Raw genomic sequence first — 22,948 nt, forward strand, 5'->3', positions numbered from 1 at the left:
ACTATTGTTATTTTAGGATCTAGAAATAGAAAACAAGTTTATTTTAGGATCTAGAAATAGAAACAAGTTTGTTAAACTTGTTAACACTGCTCTAGGAGTCCTAAAAAGTGTTTAAGAATTGAATTTAGCAGGGAGTTAGTTATGGAATAACAAGGGAGAATGACATCGACAAAGTTTGGTAGGAGATTGAATAAGTTTGGCAGTTGTCTGGGCTTAAAACAACAGGAAGAGCAAAGAGTTGATGGTTTCTGTGAGGCACGACTACCGAGGAAAAACAATCACCTATTCCTAAAAAAGCTATAGATGCATTACTTACAAAAGGATGAGGATGCTACCTCCTTAAGGCAGAAAAATCAAAGAACACAATCTCCAAATATATGAACCGAAGAAAAGTCCCAGACCGAAAATATAACAACAAATATATAGTTCCCAAAGCAAAATTAACCCTAATAATAATTAAAAATAATGAAATCCCACATGGCCTACGAATCCTTCTAGGAAGAATAGATCCCGAATCAGACCTTTAGACAGGGGTTTTCCCGCTTCAATTCAGAACGAGATAGGATATTGTACAAATCTTTGTCACACATAAAAAGAAATTGCAAGATAGAGGAACCACTCCCGCGTCAATCTCAAGAATAGGATATGCTTTACCTTCTTCATTGGAAACACAAAGATCCCATAATATGGCGACAAGTCAATGCAGTTAAATGTAGTGGAAATTTTAGTCTCTAAATAAATCAATCAAGCATTATCAATGATCCTCTTGTTAATTCTAAATGGACCATCAGCTCTAGGCTTGAATTTCTCAAAAGAAACTACAGGAAATCTCTCCTTATACCAACTCACCTTTCCTAAAGATTTAAGCTTTCCTAAACTTGTTACCTCCTTATGATATTTAGCAATGTGTTTAACAATTTTTATCCTCACCTGCTTATGTAAGACTTGTATCTCTCTGACTCTAACCTCTACATTCATGCTAGGCTCAGTAGTCGAAAGTATTGGCACTAACTCCAATAAAGTGGGAAAAATTCATTTGTATATAATCTCAATTGGGTTGTGACCTGTGGACTAACTAGTTGACTGGTAATAGGCAAACTTAAACCGTGGAAAAATCAAATCTAAATGCTTTATAATCTTTCCCAAAAAACACCCGAGGAGACTTTTTGAGCTGCAGTTCACCACTTTTGTTGATCATCAACGCTGCTGAATTAAACTGGAACTTTGTGGATAACTACCCCCATTAAATCCTCCAAAAGTGTCTCAAAAATTTCACATCTCTATCCGAAGTGATATTTATGAGTACACCTTCTTTGAAGTATATGTCTTCAATATGTGATGCAACTATCATCTTGTACAAGAAATAAAATATAACATCTAAAAGAAGCAATTTATCACTATCAAAACAAAATCATTACTGCATTGTGTCCATGGCAAGCCTACCACAAAATTCATGCTCATACCCAACCAAAGTGCCTCTAGGACAGAAGTATATAAGCTTGTATGTTGTCATTGAGTCTTAGCCAAATGACACTCTACATTGTTTGGCATGTCTCTCCAAATCGCGTACTAATCCGGGCCAATAGAAATTCTTTGTCACTAAGAAAAAGTATCTTATCTCTAACAAAATGTCCTGCCAAATCTCCATTGGAGCAGTCCTATAAGATAGCCAAATGAACTCTTAGGAATGCACAAACTATTTGAGTAGAACAAGTACCAATCTAACCTATGAAACTGCTCATATGGTTTGTCCTGACAACGAAACAAATCTCCCGGGAAGCCTCATTAGTATTACACGTATCCTTTAATACTTCAAATTCAATTACCTTACTGTATAATAGTTATCAACAGGTGATGACGACTCAGTGCATCTACTACTTTGTTATGCTACCTTGTTCAGACTCTCTGTCTTATGCTTTAGCAAAAAATGGAAAGAAGAAAAGAATTCCACCAATGAGAAGTGTCTGTAAATTAGGTCAATCTAGTTGTTCAAGAATCTAAGTGCGTAGCGGTCGGTGTAGAGTCGTTCACCAACATATAATGAATACAATAATTGAGGGCCCCCACTATAGTATATTACTCCTTATGATATATAGAATATTTTCTTCTGGACTCATTCGGTTTTCACTAAAGAAATCAATAAGGTGTTCGTTTTGACAAAACACAGCTCCAATTCACATGTGGGAGACATCACAATCCATATTAAACTTCTAATTAAAATTTTGAAGAGCTATGATCGAGGGCCAAGTAATATGTTTTTTTTTTTTTCAGAACTCCAAAGCTGACCTGGGCTAGTCACAATAGGATCGACCTTCCATGGGTCCAACTAAACACCAGTAGTTGAAATAATATACCCTTGGAAGCATGCATGTAGTGTCAGAAAATGGCATTCTTAAGATGGTCATATAAATTTCTATCCAAAGAACTCCAAACACCTATAAATTTTTATCCAAAGAACTCCAAACACCTATCTTAAGTGTTGCAATTGTTCTTCCTCTAAACTATATATCATAATGTTGTCAGAGTGCACAAACATAAACTTTATAGTGGAAGATTGAAAAATCAGATTCATGAGCCACACGAAAATACTTGATGAATTAGACAGCCCAAAGGACATGATTGTTCACTCATTTAACTCATCTTGTGTCTTGAAAGTTGTCATTCATTCATCAATGGCTCCACATAGCTAATCAAGTAAATAATCCAATGTTAGATCGACCATTCATTTGGCACAATCTAAATTATTACGGCACATGGATTGGTGCTCTCATGAATTAGTCCCCCATGTCGTTAGATCATCAAGTTTTTGCATCTCCTCATGCTTAGTAGGTCGCACCCAGTAGCTAGTCAATTGGGGAGCACTGAGTTTAGGATGAGGTATAAGAAGGTTGCATCTCTTGTAAACATGGATATCTAGTTAGCATACTGTTAGTCAGAACATCTTTAAACTCCTTTAATAGAGTTTGCACTATTTGGGATATCAATTTCTCTATATCAATGTCGTCTAACATCATCAATACCAGTCTCATTGGCACCTCTAATGGCCTATAAAAATACAACATGAAACATTAGAGCTCATACTCATCATTTTTGGCAACTTCAATAATAGAAATACAATACTCTCACGTTCTTGATAAACGAGCATATATTTTTCTGGTCATCATGAGGTGTATTATCACATTGTCACGGTAGGCCAAAAAAATATGACACGCATCCATATGCATGACATCAAACCACACCCGATATTGCAGCTTGTCTCAAATTAAAAGTTCTACAAAACACCTTGTTGACCTCATTTTTTACGTATTTCTTTTCCCCTCCACATAGCCTAGAATCTAACCTTAGGTTTTTCATGTTTTACCCTCATAGAGGACTAATACTGAAACCCACCCCACGTAGAATTTCAAACCACTTCTTGACTCATTTTTTTATGAAGACCTCGCATTAATGGTCCCAAGCACTAAACTTTTAGTTGCAACGGTTAAAGACCAACATGTTGAGGGCCCAAAAATGAGTTCTCACAGAATTTAGAAAGTCTTAGGTAAACCATCTGTGACTCGAACACTCGCGAACGCCGCAATTTACGCATTCACTGCACCACGCACGATGTTGACTTGAATTAACATGACCGTCAGCAAACTTGTCTGGACGACCACAGATGGCGAAACGGATCACGCAAATGCGTCCGGGACGTCGACTTTAGCTAGAAAGGACACTCATATTGCTATGATTTCGCGTGCGAGCAATCCACACAAAAATCGATGCACTTTTTTTAATTAAAGGAAACGAGTCTAGGCTCAGCTTAGGTGCAATTCGGGTTCGATTCGTGTTGAACTCGAGTTGAACACGAGTTGCGCAATTTCAAATTAGTCATTTAATCCTACCTTAATTAAATATAATTGAGAGTTATGTTTTTACAATTAAGTGGGGATGCATGAATTAAATCTGTTTAATTCCCCACCTAATCTCGCGTAACGTCCGCTTGGAATATTACGGCTATACAATTAGGCTTCCTCCTCTTCTTCCAGTCATTTGATCCCTCTCCCGCCCGCTCGAGACACAGCTGCTTCAATTCTCCCAGCCGAAAGCTCTCCCTCGCCTCCTCCTTCCAGACAAGTCGAAGCCCCCCTCCTCTTCTCTCCTCAGTCGGCCCCTCACCCGCTCCCATCTGCTCACCTATCTGTGGTTCGTCCCCACGCCGAACAAACCTAGCCCTCACTCGACCTCGCTCAACCTCGCCTCCCTCTGCAAAGCTCGCCCTCGCTCGACTTTGCCTCTCACTCTTGATCCCGTTTCTCCTCTTCACCTCGGCACAGAGACCTTTGCTAGGCTCCCCTTTCTCGATCAAAGCATTCGCCAACTCACCTCTCCCTCTCACGACCGAATCCTCGCGCATAACACCCTCACCGATCCAAACTCACCCTTCCTCCTCTTGAACACGGAAGAGGAAGAAGAGCATTCTCGAGACTTCGTCACGTCCTTATAAGCGCAACAGCTGAAGTTGAGGAGAACAGCTTGTAGCATTGCGCTAGTTCTGCACGACATTCATCCAGTTTTTGATCTTTTGCAAACTCAAGGTGATGAGCTTCTTGTCTTTTTCTTTACTGATTTTGGTATACTATGGAGATAATGTAAAGACATGATTCAATACTTAGTTTCCATAGAATGGATGTCTCACTTTATTTCTACCATGAAGCTTTCATATTACTATACAAAATTGGCCTCCATGATCTTGTTTTTTTTTTTTCTTTTCTGCTTCCTGTAGGATTTTCCATTCTGCGTATTTAAAAAAATAAAATAAAATAAAGATTTCTTCGTGCATAAGCCAAGGGGCCATGTATGTAAAGATGAAAGTTTGGATGTTAGATATGTAGAATACATAGGAACTGAGTGACATGCCAGTAAATCTTTCTTAACCTTTTTTTTTCCTTATACTCTAGATTGGCATGCTATGTTTTCTCATCATCATTTCAAAGTTATTTAATCTGCATTGTTTCACAGCACTGTCTCACAACAATTAATTTTAATTTGTTCTATATTATAGTGTAAAGTGTTGTAATTATTTGTAAGTTGAATGATAGTTAGGTGAATCATATAATAAGTTGAGAGTAATGTATAATGCAATAAACAACGAAGCATGGTTAAAAGGCTGGTGACGATTGAAATCTTTTACCATTGTGGAATCTTTCTTTTATCAAAATCGTGAAGAGCCTTATGTTTATTAAATGATTTTGCCTACCTGAATCGATTGTTTGGATAGGAAGAATTACATACTACGCAATTCATATGTATTTACATATCCAACACGCAAACTTCAATTCTTACATGCCACACGATTCTGATGCATTTACTTGCTTAACACAAGGTTTCCACTTGCATACATATATAACGGCCAGTTCTTATGAGTTTACATGTCCCACTTTTGGACTTGAATACTTGCATGTGTGACAAAGGAATTCTTTCGCTGCATACTATACATTGTTTGGGGAATGCTTAAACATATTTTCTTGGGGGTCGGTTTACCTACTGTTTTGGAGGCATTAAACCCATCATTTGGGGGTTATTTTAATCACTTTTTTGCAGCATTTTACTTAGCTTATTTGAAGCAATCCATAGGGTTGTTCTTGCTCAAATTCCTCACTATTTTGGAGCCACTTTAGGTGACAAAGGAATTCTTTCGTTGCATACCATACATGTTTGGGGAAGGCTTAAACATATTTTCTTGGGGGTCGGTTTATCTACTGTTTTGGAGGCATTAAACCCATCTTTTGGGGTTGTTTTAATCACTGTTTTGCAGCATTTTAGTTAGCTGATTTGAGGAAAAAAATATGGTTGTTCTTGCTCAAAATCCTCACTATTTTGGAACCACTTTAGGTGTCAGTTTGGCTGATTTTGTGTTGTTTTGGAGCTACTTTACGTGTGAATTTGGGTTCATTCTGTGCACTGTTTTGGAGCCAATTTAGGTGCCTGTTTGGGCTGATTTTGTGCAATGTTTTGGGGCCACTTTAAGTGCCGGTTTGGGCTAATTTTGTGCAATGTTTTGGGGTCACTTTAAGTGTCGGTTTGGGCTGATTTTGTGCACTGTTTTGGAGCCACTTTAAGTGTCGGTTTGGGCTAATTTTGTGCAATATTTTGGAGCCACTCTAGTTACCGGTTTGGGCTGATTTTGTGCAATGTTTTGGTGCTACTTTAGAAGTTAGTTTGGGCTGCTTTTGTGCACCGTTTCTGAGGCCGCTTTAGGTACCGCATCGGGCATGTTTTGCACCATTTTTTTTTAGACATTTTGGGTACTGATTTAGGCTGATTTTGGCACTAATTTGGGGTGGTTTTGTGGGCTGGTTTGGGAGTGATTTTTGCACCACTTTGGCACTATTTTGGCACTGTTTTGGAGGCATTGTAAGCATCATTTTGGTGTTTTATGCACCGACTTTGGAGAGGTTTATGTAGCCTTTAAGTGTTGATTTACGCATGGTTTGAAGTTGGATTTCAAGAGCCCTTTTGCCCACTCTTTTTAGGGTTTCTCTTGATTATTATGTAAACGCTTTTAGGTCAATTAACTTGTTATTTTCACCCTTTTTTGGCTTTGCTAGTTTTGGATATGGGTCGGTCTTCTTTTTTCTTTTGTTTCATTTCCCTTGTTAAATGATTAAATCAAAAAATGAGAATTTCTGATTTGATTAATTGGAAGACACTTAAAGATATTTGAGGGTGAGTTGAAAAATACTTAATTTATGGTAAAACACCTTAAATCACTTTAAGCATAGGTTAAAGTATAGGCTTCCTAGATCTTATGAGTATATCCTAGGTGATAGTCTATATACCTAATTTTCAAATGAATGATGAAACTAGACACTTGATCTTAATTCACCAATACCAATTGATTAAAACAATTGATTAAAACACTAAACATGAGGATACACTAAGATGTGGTAAATATCTTCCGTAGTTAAATTTACTAATGAAATTCGCGTCATGATTTAACCCACAATGAAACCCAATGCTCTGGGATTCGAGCTAGAACATTACACTCAAATCCTCCTGCCAATTGGGGACATTCTTAATGTCACATATAAATCACATATTACTAGTCATTTATACGTGACAACGTGTTTTGTTTTAGTCGTTCGTGTTTATTTTCTATAATTTATTTAGATTTTCCTGTACCGGATTTTCTAGAAATTTAGTTGAGTTTCATGTGTTTTACTGTTCTCATGGCTGCATTATTTACTTTACAAAAATTTGCACCTTAAGGGTAGAGAACAGTAGTACACATGTTAGGAGGTACCCTACGACAGGCCCTCGGACCCAACCATTGCATGTACACCACAAAACCTTAATACCGGAGTCGCTAAGTTACAAAGCTCGGCGCAAACTTCGTGGGCAGCACGACAAGAAGCATGGAGGTCATAAGCAGAGGTGATCGACATTCTACAACAACAAGAACAATATATGCATTAACTAAACCATTCCTTAAAATTAGACAACAAATTAATAAGAACTCAAGGTAGTTCGTCTAGAGCGACGTAAATCCTCACTTTTCTTAAACTTTTGCATAACCACATTGTGCAATTTAAGTCCTAATCATTTTCAGGATTTCGAGGTCGTCCGCCTGATAAGACGTAAATCTTCCTTTTTTTAGGCTATTTGTACGATCGGATATCTTACAAGTGTGAGCCCTTAAAAAATAATAATTTGCATGATTGAAATATTTAAATAACATCGTCTCCAAAACTCAGCCACACGGTAGGATAATTTGGGAAGTCACTGGGGGACCTCCTCAGGATTTGTGACGTCCCCTACATTTTCCTTCCTTCGGACTCCTAAAAATAATTGTTCCTATTTGAGTCACTCTCATTTGTTTTTTCACGTCATACCATGAAAACCTAAACTTTGAATTCTTGAAAACTATTATTTTTTATCATCATCGAGAGTTTTCTTAAGTGACCCCCGTCAATTAGAATGTAATTAATTATAGGGGTTTACCTCTACAGAGAACTTCAAACTCAGGTAAAATAAACCCTACTTAATCTTTATATTAGGTAGGGGAACTTGTCGGTTACACATAAAAGGTACGCAGGTCAAACGGATGTCACAAATCTCTTAGTTTGCAGGATTGGGTCCATCGCCGAGATATACACTTATCTTTCGGGAATGTGCAATATTGGCTTATGAGATCCACTTGGTCTCATTTTTCGAAAATTAAAACATACTACTTTCAAAACTCAAACTATATGCCTAATATATTAAATTAAATTTAAAAATTATTTTCAAAATCAAAAAGTTGACCGACGCACCACTTGTCAGCACTGGTCTTATTCCCCTTCAACTAGGCTAAGAAATATGGTTCAGAATATTTCTATGTAGTGAGGCTCAATTTCTCTAGTAATCAATAGAAATATTATATTCTTACAGTTATCTCCGTCTATGATAAAACTGCACACATTCAATTTCACAATACAACAGGTATAACAGAAACTATGTCTAAGTCATGTTGATCTTTTTTAGTCTGATCTGAAGAACTCGTCGAACCACAAGTATCTCACAACCATTTATGGGTAACTGATATTTTATTTTATCTCTTTCCCTAAGTCTTCATTATCCGTTTATTCTACTGCACTCCACTCGGTAAATAAAACCATTCATGTTTGGCTAGTTGGATACAATATGCCCATATTTATGACAAGTAAAGTGCTTCCTAACTAAAATATACTAGCAGTGCTCACCTAATCAATCCTCTTTTTTTCTTTTGTGTTGGCTTCTCATGAGAAATGAGATTTGGGCCATCCAGTTGATGTGCTCTTGTTATTTGATCCACTAATTGAACCCTATTTGAAAGATGATATGAACCTAACACTGTTGTGCCGTCTCTCCACATTCAAGAATAAGGTATGAATGTTCTATAACATCTAATACGGTTATAACTGCACCACATTGCAAATAGATGGTCTCAATCCTCCAAAATATCTAGCTATGGTGTTCTCATCAGGCTCTACTAACTCACATTTCGACATAAACTGCTTAAACTAGGTAGAGTGCTCCACCACAAACAGCCTACTAAAAATGGTGATATCTTAAAAAGACATCTTGTCTATAACATGTTGAAAGTTATTTGCGCTAAATCTCTTTCTACATCTTGGATCAAGTAATGATCTTGCTTTTCTCTCACATTAGCGTGAGCACTTCAGATTTTCAAACAACAAGGAAGCACTCTTCTTTAACTTAATGGCAGCTATTGTTACCCTCTAATCAGGTGAACATCATTGTACTCAAATACATTTCCACTGTCTGGAGCAAGTCAATGAACTCATCCAGATCCATACAACTATGAAAATATGGTAAATAAACCTTCATTCCAAAATTACTCCCTCTTCTCTTATACTAAATGTCGAACTGACACAACATCGACTCTCATTCACTTGAAGCTTCTTGGTGAAAGGACTTTCATCCTCTCCTCCATCTCAGTGTTCACCATTAATGTTGTGGGCGACTTTTCCATGTTGCCACAATACAAGAATAGCGAGTCTCCGCTACAATTAGAGGATTTTCCGTTGTATATCCTCCATGATAATCTCTTGAGTACCACGTGAAAATTTTCTCCTTCGTGGCATAGTGTTTTCTCTTCACTTTGGGGTTTCGGCTATGGGAGGATTGTGAAACTAAGGTTAGTCAAGGATTTAGGTTTACGTGGTAAGTGTAGAGACTGATTTTTTAAGTGGTGATAGGAAGGTCAAATTTTCAAGGTTTAGGATTAGGGCTGGAAATTGAAATTAGTATTTAAGTCTAATACCAAATGACACTGTCAATGAACACTAGGTGTTTAAAGATCAGAATAAGCAAGGGGATGGTTGTAGAATAGCAAGGAAGAGAGAATATGCGAGGTCGAGAAAATTTGGCAGGGAATTGAAAAGGCTCGGCGGCTGTCTGGACTGAAAACAATAAAGACAATAAAGAAATGATATTTTTGGCGAGGCACATCTGCCAAAAGAGATCCACCGCATATCTGAATAAGCTACAAGCACATCACTTTCGATTGAAAGAAAATACAACACTACTTAGGGTAGAAAAATAAGAGAATAAAAAATGCATAAAACAAAACAAAAGTCCCAAAACCATATAATAACAATATATATATATATATATATAATATATAAACCCTAAAACTAATTAAATATAATAATAATAGATGGGGTACTGCAAGGCCTGTTGGCCCTGTGGATGAGAGAGATCCTGAACTGGGGCTTCAGGGAAGAGTTTTTTCGCATTGGTTCGGAACAGGACACGACCCCGCATAAGCGGGAATCATGGGATCGCAGAACCGCTAATGCATCACGTTTTGAACAAATTCAATTAATCTCCTTTTTTATGATGAAAACAGTTCTCAACATTAAATAAGCACATAAAATGTATTGATCTTGAAATATTTCTGACTCAATCAACAGAGCATTGCTTCTTCAGATAAAACCGCTTAAAGTCCCGGCCAAACTCATTTAGCCACTGTTTACTTTAATTATATTCCTAAACAGACTTCCTCGTATGCCGTGAACTGCAATAGAGAAAAACATATCGACAGATCTTCACTATGAACAGTCAGATTATGCAGGTTTAAATTACTTGTATTAATTTATCATTCTTAGGAGTCATTCTTTGTAAATAACACATTGAAGATCAATTATTTTTCACGATTGTAAAAGAAGCATAAAAGAGATTAAAAATGGTGGAAATGAGGAGAAAAAAATAAAAAGCTCATGGAAGTCGTACCCTTCACCTTCCATTCTATCAGAAAACGCACACAAGGGACTATTTGGTTCAAGGGGAGAATCGCAAGAGTCATTTTCAGCAGAGTCACTCTCCCCTGTGGCAGGAACGTGGGATATAAAAATAGCCTTCGTTGAAAATGGAATCAACTGTCCAGGAAAGCGCATAAGATCAACTAACAGTTCCACAGAGTTTAACATAACCACCACCGATATGTGCTTATATGAGTCTGCACATTCAACACCACCATCCGGGGGAAGGCCCTGTTAATAAAATAAGCAGGAATGAAAATAAGCAGGAATGAGAATTACGATGCCAACTTTCTAAGCATGCATAATCATGCCAAGAATATTTTTTTTCCTTAAATTAGGTAACGATAACAAAACAACCTACTGAAAAATAGTCTCAAACAGAAAACAAGAAAACGCATTACCACCATAAGCTTGCTTTCAAGGCCAACAGAATCTGCAAGAACTTTAAATAGAATAGCACGGGGTCTGCATGATCCGTGTCTTATCTGCCCCAGAAGTTGGATGCCTTTATTTTCCATCAAATGGCAGACATCTTCCACGGCAGCTTTTGCAGGACTTAGCTCAGGGTTTGGACGTTTGTAGAAGTCAAAAACCTGATTAGTGAATGACATTAAATGTGATATTCATAAAAAAGAGTTATGCTCCATGCTAAAAAGTATGAGGTACAAATGGGTTTTCAAAAGTTTAAAATATATAAAATGGGCCCAGTAACAAAAAGATTATTCATGCATGTACTCAATCCAGAAACCTAAAGAAATCTAACTACTACATCATCACAATATAGTGACAAGCTTGAGTGTTTATTCATTCGTAATCACCATCAAATATTTTATGGTCCCCTTGCAAAAATAAAAATGCCGCAAAAAAAAGAAAATATTTAGAAGCAAGTAACATGATGATTAGAATTAACCAAAAGGTATGAGAATAGTTTTCCAACTCAGAATGGCATATAATATGAAGGATAGAATATATAGGCAATGCAATAAACCTCTAAAATGCAATAACATGAACATCTCAAATGTTTTAAAAATGTTAATTAGTTTATTTAAAAACCCATGCTGGCCTCCAGCACACCACCCCAGAGGTGTACTTATACATTCACATAAAAGATGTCAACATTTTAGTTTTAAACGCTGTCCTGCTCGTGCCTTAGTGCAGTTTAGCATACAGCGGGATGCCCAAAGCACCAAAATCGTAAAATTTCCATAATAGTTGAAAATTTGATGAATCAACCACAAAAGAGAGGGAAAATGAACTGAAAAATCAGACCATTTATCAATGACAGCTCTCAAAACAGAACGCACATTTTTATACCTTGGTTTTTAGTAGTATATGAATCATGTCTGGATAGCATAAGAAGAGGTAGGAATGATCAGAACAGAATGTTCTTTTTTATATTCAGGGCTAAGCAATCATCCAAGCACGAATGACAAATTATACAAGCATATAGGATGTAAGAAAGAAGCAACAGGTGGTGCAGAGAGGTGGGGAAAACTTACTAAACCAGCTATCTTCTTTATCAGTAAAGCAGGATTGTTGTTTAAACCTTTTACAAGTGCCGCACTCAACTGCTTCAACATGGAAAGCTTCTTATCTTTCTCTGTGTCAACAAGAATAATATCAGCTTTAAGCCCGTCAGCACCCAGTGCATGAAGGTCATCCGGGGAGGGAATGGCATCAAAAAGATCCTTAAGCTTTTTATCCTGCAAAAAAAAAAGATCACAAACAATCTTCATCATATGTATGATAATTTAAATGATAAAAAATTGCGTGGGTTTGAACTTTGAATTAATGGAAAGAGTAAATAAAATCATTCTACCCTAACAAGCAAAGGAAAGCACATGTAAAAAGCAAAAAAAAAAAAAATAGCATATGAGCACACAAAAAATCTAAAATATGACATATCTCATGGGAACGTGATTCTAACATATTCCGAGTATTAAAAAAATTTGCCAACTACCTTAGTCCTTGAATAAAGATTAAAGAAGAAATTAAACTATTTAAATGGATATAATCACCAAAAAAAGGCAAAACCATCTACTCATAAAGAAAAAGATTAGCACAAAAGGTAAAATATTCCAGAACAATATTTGTGAAATCCAGCAATTAATATTCCAGAACAATATTTGTGAACCATATTAAAGTTGCAACTAAAGAACAACAATTTTCTTAAATCTTGACTTTTAACAGTTGTTAAAGCATAACAAGACTACTACAGAAACGTGGATAGATGGATAGCTATATAAATATTAAAAAATAAAAGACCAATTTGTTCTTTAAAAAAGGAAGGTAATGAAAAGTGAGTGATAATCTTCTGAAAGGAACCGAGTTATATACAGATATCTTCGCCTAGAGACAAAAGAGATTATCTAGCAACAACAACAACAACAACAACAACAAAGCCTTAATCCCGCTACGTGGGGTCGGCTACATGGAAAGTGTCATATTTTCATTTAGTTCTAGTAAATTAAGATCATTTTTCATACAATAAGCCCAAGTCTTCCTAGGTCTACCTCTGCCATTCACTGCCTCAAATTAAGAACAAAAAAGAGATTATATGATGGTAAAAAATAAAATAAGCCATTCACAGCCTCAAATTAAGAACAAAAACTGATGAGGAGTTCAAATTTATCTGGCATCCAACAATATGGAATAAAAAAAAATCTTAAAACTAACGGTGGTGTGCTGCTGCTAGAACAGTTGAACAAATGAAATACTTCACAAAGAAAAGAGCAAAAAAATAACAACTATAATGAAAAATATTTTGCTCACTGGGATGATGGAGTAAAAACCGTTAGGAATCGGCCCAGACAAACTTCCTGTGGACCACAAAGTTTGTGATGCAACCAGTGATAAGATTTCAACTTTATCTTCATTGTAAGCAGGCTGTCTGGAATTCAAATTTTCTTCATGCGAAACTAATGACACTGCATGAAATCTTTCCACAAAATCTGATTGGAAACAATTAGCATTGGAAGTCCCTGACACGGAGTTTCCTGAATCACTTGGTATCTCCTCCATTTCCCAAATATTCAGACGTATAAAGCATCTTGACAGAAAATTTCACCAAATAATCATCTATTTTTCATGGAAAACACATATAAGGTTCCAATAAGAATATGATTAAAATTCATCCTTTCCGTAATGATCCATCAGAAAACTATAATATCTGCAAAAAATAACTTACATAAGCTCATGAAAAAAAAACCAAGCATAAAAAAAAAAAACTGTCCAAAAAACTCAAGAAACTTCAGTGAAACAACAAGACTTTCCACAACTTGTCGACAACTGAATCTAGAGCTAGACATAAAAAAAAGCCAACAGCAGAAATATGCCACTCTGAAATTTCAGAAAAGGCAACATATAAAAACAGAAGCCTATCTAATTCACGGTCCTTCCCTCAAATTACATACCGGTGGCACTTTTTATGATTGAATATGGAATGAACATATTGTTTATGAAAGACAAATATTACAGCCCTATTGGCAGTTTCATTGCACAGTTGAGTTTGCTAGCAAAAAAAGATTAAGCATAATGTTTACCAAAACAAACTTGAGTGCTTGAATGCTAATGGTGCACATTGTGTTCTCAATTCGGTTAGAATGTTGTAAGCAAATTGAATTTGAATATGGCATGAATATATAGATTATGCGAGAAAAACTCAAGAACATTAAACAAAAACTTTCATAGCATCATCAAATATCATGCACGAAAACCATGTGGAGCTTTTGTGGAAGTCACCTGCATTTGAAATCGAATGCAATAAAGACTCATGGGAGCTACGAATAGTATGAATTACTCCATAACAACCAAAACAATAATTCTAATACCATCTATTAGAATGTATAAAATCAAATTAGTCCCAACATACCAATGCTTAAACTCAATTCAAGCCAAAAAATTTAAAACCTATAGTAAAGAGCCAAACATTTGGTATTTTACATAAAAATATTTTTCACCAATCCTTACACATTTGTTAGCACTATGAAACAAAGATTTGTCCTATCCTCAGATAAAGTTCAATGGCAAGCCTACACATAGATGGTACCACGATACTATAAAGGATCATAAGAGATCACAAAGCCAAACAAGGACTTAATTTATAAATTACTTAATTTATAAATTATAAGTAAACATGAATATTTAGGTATAATGTGTAATGAAAATGTGATTATATATGTTTTATTTTAATATGTTTTTGGTTTAATTTCATGCTTTTAAAAAGTGTTTCTAGTATTTTGCAGGAGTCAGGTTAGAAGTTCATCAAAGCTGAAGAACCAAAGAAACAAGCTAAGTGGAGAAGTAGCGTCGGACCAGCCGCCTAGACGTCGGAGCAGAGTGTGGCTAAGCACTTAGGCACCGGAGCGAAACGCTTAGGAACCGAAGCGGAGCACTTAGGCACCGGAGCGAAGCACCTAGGTGTTGGAGAAGCAGGATTTGATCCCAAATACAAAGAAGGCGGAAAGTAGGTGTCGGACCGTCAGCGCCTGAGCACTAAGAACCAATGCCCAGGCGCCGCATACCAAAGCCTAGGCATCACACACCAAAGTCTAGGCGTTGTATACTAGGGCCTACGCTCCGCATACTAGTGCTAAGCATCAGTTCAAAAGTTTTTTAGGTACATGCGGTTCATAGGCGTCGATTCATGAAAGAAGGAATAAAAGCCTATTCAACCAAAGATTTGGTCATTCTATACGCATGGGAGTGAAAAGAAAACGCCAAAGAAAAATGTTCCAAATAAAAGTGAGTGAGGTAAGGAGTGATTGTGAGATTTTTTCAATGTGTAATTGTGCATGTGATCTTAGCATTTCATTTAGAGAAGGAAGAGAGACAAGTTTGTAATCTTCTTGGTGTGTTCAATGGGCTTTTTACTTTTAAACTTGTGTTTTTCATATTTCCTTTTAATGAAATGATTATGTCGTCGTTCTCATGCATGATTAGTGAGTAGGATTATATTTCTACCTTATATTGGTGAATTAGGAGTTTTCGGTTTTTCTTTATGATTTTATTGAAGTTTTATAGGGTGATATTTGAAACTCCAATCATTCATTTACATTCAACTTGGCCAACTAGAAAGTTAATATAAGTTGCGATCTTCAATTTTCGAAAAAATCCTTAGTGGAACAGCTAGGTTAAAACAAATTAACTTAAGAGAATAGGAATATTGCTTCTAGGTTAGTGCAATCCTATAGAAAAATATGGAATTCTCGCTAATGATTTGATTTAGGGAACTAAACATGTATGATTGACAAGCCATCATAGACGGCCAGGAGGGGATAAGAAGACTTATACTCCTGATCGTCACAACAATTTGAATTACCAAATCGAATTTAGAATCTTGCAGGACCAATTCAAATGAGTGTTTTACTAGCATCAATAAACTTTGAAGGAATCTTTACCTCGTTACTCAGTTCAGTGAAAAGAAACCATCTTTGAAAGAAGTAATACTAAACATTGGGAATGAAAAACAAAGTCATTTTGCAGTTATTATGAATATAAAAGCACAACTTGGGCAAATAGCTAATTAATTGAATCAAAACTCCAAGAGACGTTATTGAGTAATATAGAGGTGAATCCTAAGAAAGGTGGAGCACTGCAATGCTATCGGACTTATAAGTGAGAATGTGTTTGAAGAGTCTAAAGTGGAAAAGCTTAAAATAGAGGAGTCTGAGTCTGAGTGTGATGGGCATGTAGATACTCTAACTCCAAACTCAGGAAAAATACATTCACCACATAGAATAGAGCGAGAAAGATCATCACCACATTTTCCCTAAAGATTGATTAAACATAAATTAAACTAGCAATTCTCAAATTTCTTAGAAATCTTCAAGAAGCTCATTATTAACATACAATTTGCCGAAACACTAAAATAAATGTCTAATTATGAAAACTTTATAAAACAATTTTCGAACAAAGTGAATTTTTAAATTTTCAAATTGTGGTTTTAACTGAAAATTGTAGTGCTATAATTTAAAGAAAACTTTCAAAAAATTAAATGATACGGATAGTTTAATCATTTCTTGCACTATCGGAGAATGATTTAATGGAAAGATGTTATGTTGCTCAAGAGCTAACATAAACCTAATGTCTTTATCAGTGTTTGAAAGACTATGACTATGAGAGCTTCAACCTCGCACTGTGACTCTTCAATTAGATGATCGTTCTTTAAATTTCACAAAGGGCGATAGAAAATGTCTTAATAAAAGTAGAAAAATTCATCTTGTCTGCTGATTTCTTCATGTTGGATATAAAAAAGATGTTGAAATCTTAATTATTTTTGGTTGAACTTTTCTAGCAACTAGTCAAGAGAACATTAATTTACAAAAAGATGAGTTAACTATTAGAGCGCAAAATGAGGAAGACACTTTTCAAATTCATGAATTTACATCACCCCTTGTACCTCTGACCAATGCTTAAGAGTGGAAATAGAAAGGTTGCATGAAATTTTAAATGAAAAATTGGAGAAGAAAATTTAAATATTTCAAAAAAAGGAAACTATGGAATCACACCTGAATTTGTTGGGAGAGAATTCAGGATATTTCAAATATTAGACGATAAATTGAGGATTAATAAATTAGATATATGATTCTAGATAAAAACTTTGAAATAATAAATCAGACCTCTTCACGTTGAGGATATTAAACCAAGCGCTACTTGGGAAATAGTCAAAGCGTTATCATGTAATGTGATTGCATGATCGCTTGCTTTATTATGCTCGTGCGAGGTTTCGTCAAGATGATGACGTTAAACTAAACACTTATTCAAAGGCAATCGAATATATTTTCTTTTATTTTTGTTGTATTTGAGTATATTTTGCTTGCAAGATTTCCTAAAATCACTTACCTCCCATGCAGCTTAGGAGCTCGAAATCAAAATTTGGCTTGTTTATGCTTTAGATGTTGAGCTTGTACCTGCATTTTTTTGTTAAGATTTACGTTTATATTCATATGACATAAATCTTTTTATTTTGTACTCTTGTTCTACCTTACTTTGCTCATATATTTTTTCTGTTTAATTACATAGTTTTTAATTTTAGTCGCCAAGCAATTTTTATTACCCTCTAATGTTCACTTCTTTGTTCTATTGTACGTGTATGTATATTGTTATGAATAAGTTTAGAAGAGGCATGTAAATAGAGGTGGCAGTCGTAGTTAAAGATAAATCAAACTAAGAAAGATAAAAACATACAAACAAAAGTGGCTTGTGTTTCTGGAATATTTAGAAAAAAGTTGTTATTCATTAACCATTGATCCCTAACAATAATAATTACTTACCTTTATAACTATTCCTAAATAATTTGTTAAATATTAACTGTATATAAATTTGATAATTCAATACTTTTAGTCACTACTTAATTAAAATAAACTGATTCTTAATTACCACATCTTGACCTATAAGCTTTTAAATTAAGTTAGGATGGTAATGAAAATTTAACTTGAGCGCATTGTTGGGAATCAAAATCATTATAAGAGCTAAACCAGATATAGTAATCAAAAGTAAAAGATATAGAAAAAGGGAAATAAAAAATAATAATAATAAAAACAAAGCAAAAAAAACTTTATAAAAATGTTCATAAAAAATAGAGAAAATGGTAACTGGAATATAATAGTTTAATTAAATAGATAACTGGATTTTAAGGTTGATATTGATTTTATTTTAGTTAAGCATGATATAAGTAACTTATGAAAATTATATAAGTTTATATTACAATTTGTTATATCATGATATTAGGGGAGAACTCTGAAAGTTTAATTTGAAAGAAAATACAAATCAACATTTACAAAAATATATTTTCTATGTAATTAGAAAGCATCAAATCTTTAATCGTTGATTTACATTTTCTAATTTTATATTTTAAAATTACTTGAGGCCAAGTAAAATTTAAATTTAGTAAAATTTGATGTGTACTGAAAATACAATCAGATATGTTTTATTTTAATCTATTTTTATGTTAACTTTATACTTTTAATAGAAGTTTGTGATCTATTTGCAGGATTTAGGTTAGAAGACTCATCGGAGCCCAAGAACCAAAAAGAAAAACTAAGTAGAAAAGTAGTGCCTAAGCACCGAAGTGAAGCGCCAAGGCGCCCAAGGAGTCATCATTTGATCCCAAATATAGAAAAGGCAAAAAATAGGGGTTGAACCATCAGGCTAGGAACCGACGCCTAGGCATCGCATGCCAAAGCAGAAGCATCAGCTCACACATTTTGATGGTTAGTGCGGTTCAAAAGCATTGATTTGCAAAGGAAGGAATAAAAGCCTCTTTGACGGAAGGATATGGTCACTCTACGCACATAGGAGTGAAGACAAAACACCAGAGCAAAAAGTTCCAAATGCAAGTGAGTGAAGTGAGAAGTGATTGCAAGATTTTCCATGTTTAATAGTGCTTGTAATCTCACCATTTCATTTGGAGAAGAAAGAAACACAAATTTGCAATCTTCTTGATGTGGGTTTTATCCTTTAAACTTGTGTTTTTGATATTTCCCTTAAATGAAATGATTACGTTGTTCTCAAGCATGATTACTGAGTAGAATTATCATTCTACCTTGAATTAGTGAAGTAGGAATTAAAAGTTGTTTAATCATTCATTTATATTCAACATGTCCGGTTGGATAGTTAAAATTAGTAGTGATCTTCGAGTTTAGCTTGGAAGAATATACATATTGCTTTTAGGTTAGTGCAATCTTGTGAAATACGGAATCGTGGGCTAATCAATTGATTTAGGGAACTAAATATGTATGATTGTCAAACCTTCTTGGACGTCCGGAATGGGATAAAGAGGAGTTCTGCTCCTGATTGTCGCATACAATTTGAATCACTCAATCGAACATAGAATCCTGTAAAACCAATTCAGGGGGGTATCTTACTAGTATCATAAAACTTTGTTGAAATCCTCACCTCATTAATTTAAGTTTTAATTATTTTGAACCTTAGGATTAGTGACTTTCCAAAAATATATGAACTTTATACCTTCGGTTAGATTCAAAATCAGTAGGCTAGAGGTTTTCACTTTGGGAATTCGCTTGTTCCTCGTGGAATAGATAGACGGACTCCGTTTTGTATGCTTCTTGAATAGCATGTATACTTACATGATTCGTCAGTATTTTGCAGCATTTGGACTATACCAAAGTATACTATCGATTGACTAACTAGAGATTGAGAAGCAAATAAAGCGTGAAGCAAGAGAGAGTATAAAGAAGACCCATCAAAAAGCATTCTTATGAAACTCTTAGAAGCAAGAAGTTATCGGTGCTAATGGTAAAACTAGAGAAACACATTAGAATTCAGTGGCATCTTTTTACTGATTTACCACCATTTAGGGGTGTAAAAGAGCCGAACACGATCGAGCCCAGGGTCAACTCGTGTTTGGCTCGTTTATATTTTAAGCTCAAAAAGTGTGTTCGTGTTCGGCTTGTTTACTTAACGAGCCAAACACGAGCTATTCACAAACAAAAAATCGTTTTGACAGCCCTAATCACGTAACCATAATATGTTAAGAGTTAGGGCAATATTTAAAAATTATTGTTTATATTAAAACATCATTTGAATCTAATTTAATAATATTTACTCCATTTTCTTAGTTAATACTTTTAATTGATTATAGATCTTTGTAGCTTTGTAATCAATTTTATATATATATATATATATATACATATATTTTATGAAAAACCCAATGGCTGATTTTATTGAAATAGAAAATGATACATAAATGTTGTATGAGAAGAACCCAAAGAGGCACATTACCATATGATACAAGTACAGTAATACCCCAACAAAAGGATACAGATAGACTCAATAAAATGAAAAACAAATTTAAAACATGCAGAAAACAAGGTGTGTGTGCGTGTGTGTGTTTATATATATAATTGATTAGTATATTGAGCCAAAACGAGCTGAACAAGAACAAACAAATCTTTGTTCGTGTTCGACTCATTAACTTAGCGAACAAGCCGAACACGAGTTGTTCGCGAACAAGGAGCCTTTTTGACAGCCCTACCACCATTAAAAATTTGAATCTCCATCCTATCTTAATAACTCTTCAAGATAATTCACTAAGCCAATTTTAAACTCTTTGCTAATCAAAATGGATTGCATAGGCATGAAATCTTCACCCACTCTTAAGAGAAATTGTTTTGCATTTTAGCAAGCAATCCTCATTTAACACTTTCATTTCCCATTATGTACATGTTCACACGTAGACTCGTCCACACTTCCCAATCATTTTTTCCATTGAATAAATAATCCAAGTTGTAACTCCCAATGAGAAACTTCTTCCCATGAGAAATTTCTTCCCATAAGAAAAAATAGGAATTAGTTTAATTTTTTAAACTTTTCATTGCAAATGAAAAATTAAGTTGTTGAGCACCTATTACCAATAGGGCATTCCATAAATTGTTAAAAACTGGGAATTGGCGATCAAGTGTCCTAACCTTCCATCCATAAGTGCTTCAAAAGATGAAAGTCAGAGACCATCTTCAACATGACAAACATAAATCAACAACAAACCAATTAGCACAACACCTCAACTCAGAGATCAACAATCTTATCCTCCTAACGAAGTAGCACAGAACAACTTCATAAAGAAGAGATTGTTTTCAAGGACAATCAAATTGATCACCATATCATAGCATAGGTTATGTAAAACCATTAAATTGATCACCATATCATAGCATAGGTTATGTAAAACCATTTGATAGCATGCTACATATCAAATAATAACAGAAAACAAAGACTTTTACTGGTTTAAGTAAGCAAGATTCAATTAACACTCTCATCAGTCTGTACTTTCATTAACAAGTCATTTTGTTTGACCTTCCACAGTAAAAAAAAATGTTCTTCTCTTTGCATTGAACTCTAAAACTTTTTTAATAAAGCTCGAATATCCTATGACTTCTCCTGCTGAGGCCTGCTTGCTAAAGTTTGACGTAATAAAATCAAGTACTTCAAGTCAAAAGGGCATGTCAATATAATAAAAATCAAAATCTCCATCCCGCGCGTACAAAAAAAAGAATCAGTATATATTCTAGCATACAACATTTATGTAAACACACAGAAATTGTGTGGTGTATGTAAATCTTCCGAAATATAATTGTAAAGCTTCAATGGCAGGAGATGGCTCGTGGGCAATCAAACTTGCTTTCCAATACGAATATCAGAGTCGGAAAGAATCTTCAAATTCGCTTATAAACAGCCTAATCACTCATGCATAGAAGTTCAGACTTCGTAAATCTAATTCTCATCACAGTCCCAAAACTTTCAGATATCATAACAGAAAAACCGAAATCATTCAACCAAATTTAAGACGCAATAATATCAAAGGCATGATGTAGAGCTGAATATATGCTTGCACCAAAGGATGCGAGGGGCTTCAAGAATTCACAATGAAACTGCTCAAGTTCGCATGCTAGAAGCGCATGTACTTGAAATAATCCGCCTGACACGGTGAAATTTGACCCACGCATAAATTTCCAAAACCAAAACAAGCGAATACAACTTCTTTTCCCAAAAAGGCATCAATTAAAGACTGCCAAGGTTCAACCTTATTCAAATTGTAGAAATCCGAGGCCACGCAGATCCCAAACCAACAGTAAGCAACGTGTTGTGAACTTCATTCTTTCCAAAAATTAAATGAAACAGAACAAAGATTAAAGAAATGGGGATCGAATCCAATATAGAAAAGACGGAGGAATGAGCAGAGACGGCAGATCTCAAGGAACTCACTCGAATATCAGCGCAATCGGGCCCCAACATAGTCTTTCGGAGGCCGCTCCGATGCCGAAACCGAGAGTGCGGCGGCCTGACCTCGATATCTACGCAGCGCGAAAATAAGGGTTCGGTGCGAAGCGCTGAAGGGTTCACAACTCTGGAGAAGATGATGAAGTATCGCAGAAGCAGGGAAGCGAAATTTGGAGGGTTCAGAGTTATTGAAGACGTTATTCCCTAATGTTACAGGCCTCCATTTTTATTTTTTTATTCCCCCCTCCCCGTGTTGCATAGTGGGCTGATGGGCTGTTCGGGTCGAATATGTGGGTCGTTGGAGAAGTGGTGAGCTGGAAGTGGGCCACCGAAGCGTGCCGGTAGAATGTCACGTGACTAATTCATCTCATCAGCTATATGGAGATTGCCGCGTGCTGTAATGCAATTTCAGATTTACAAATCGA

The 22,948-nt window shown here is 35.4% G+C and overlaps 1 protein-coding gene across 2 annotated transcripts in view; it reads right to left on the minus strand.

The window, feature by feature from the left end:
• LOC110027574 (serine/threonine-protein kinase EDR1-like) overlaps positions 1 to 22,735 on the minus strand; it is a 77,787-nt gene extending 55,052 nt beyond the window's left edge. For both annotated transcript variants that reach the window (XM_020729062.1, XM_020729061.1), the window contains exons 1-5: positions 22,509 to 22,735; positions 13,560 to 13,956; positions 12,287 to 12,490; positions 11,189 to 11,380; positions 10,759 to 11,018 (exon numbers count right to left, since the gene is read on the minus strand). In XM_020729062.1, coding sequence (XP_020584721.1) covers positions 10,759 to 11,018; positions 11,189 to 11,380; positions 12,287 to 12,490; positions 13,560 to 13,808 — 905 coding nt within the window. In that variant the 5' untranslated portion in view covers positions 13,809 to 13,956; positions 22,509 to 22,735. The remainder of the gene's footprint in view (positions 1 to 10,758; positions 11,019 to 11,188; positions 11,381 to 12,286; positions 12,491 to 13,559; positions 13,957 to 22,508) is intronic.
• Between the last annotated feature and the right edge of the window lie 213 nt (positions 22,736 to 22,948).

The sequence above is a fragment of the Phalaenopsis equestris genome, unplaced genomic scaffold (assembly GCF_001263595.1).
Source record: "Phalaenopsis equestris unplaced genomic scaffold, ASM126359v1 Scaffold000428, whole genome shotgun sequence".
In the NCBI taxonomy this organism is placed as follows: domain Eukaryota; kingdom Viridiplantae; phylum Streptophyta; class Magnoliopsida; order Asparagales; family Orchidaceae; genus Phalaenopsis; species Phalaenopsis equestris.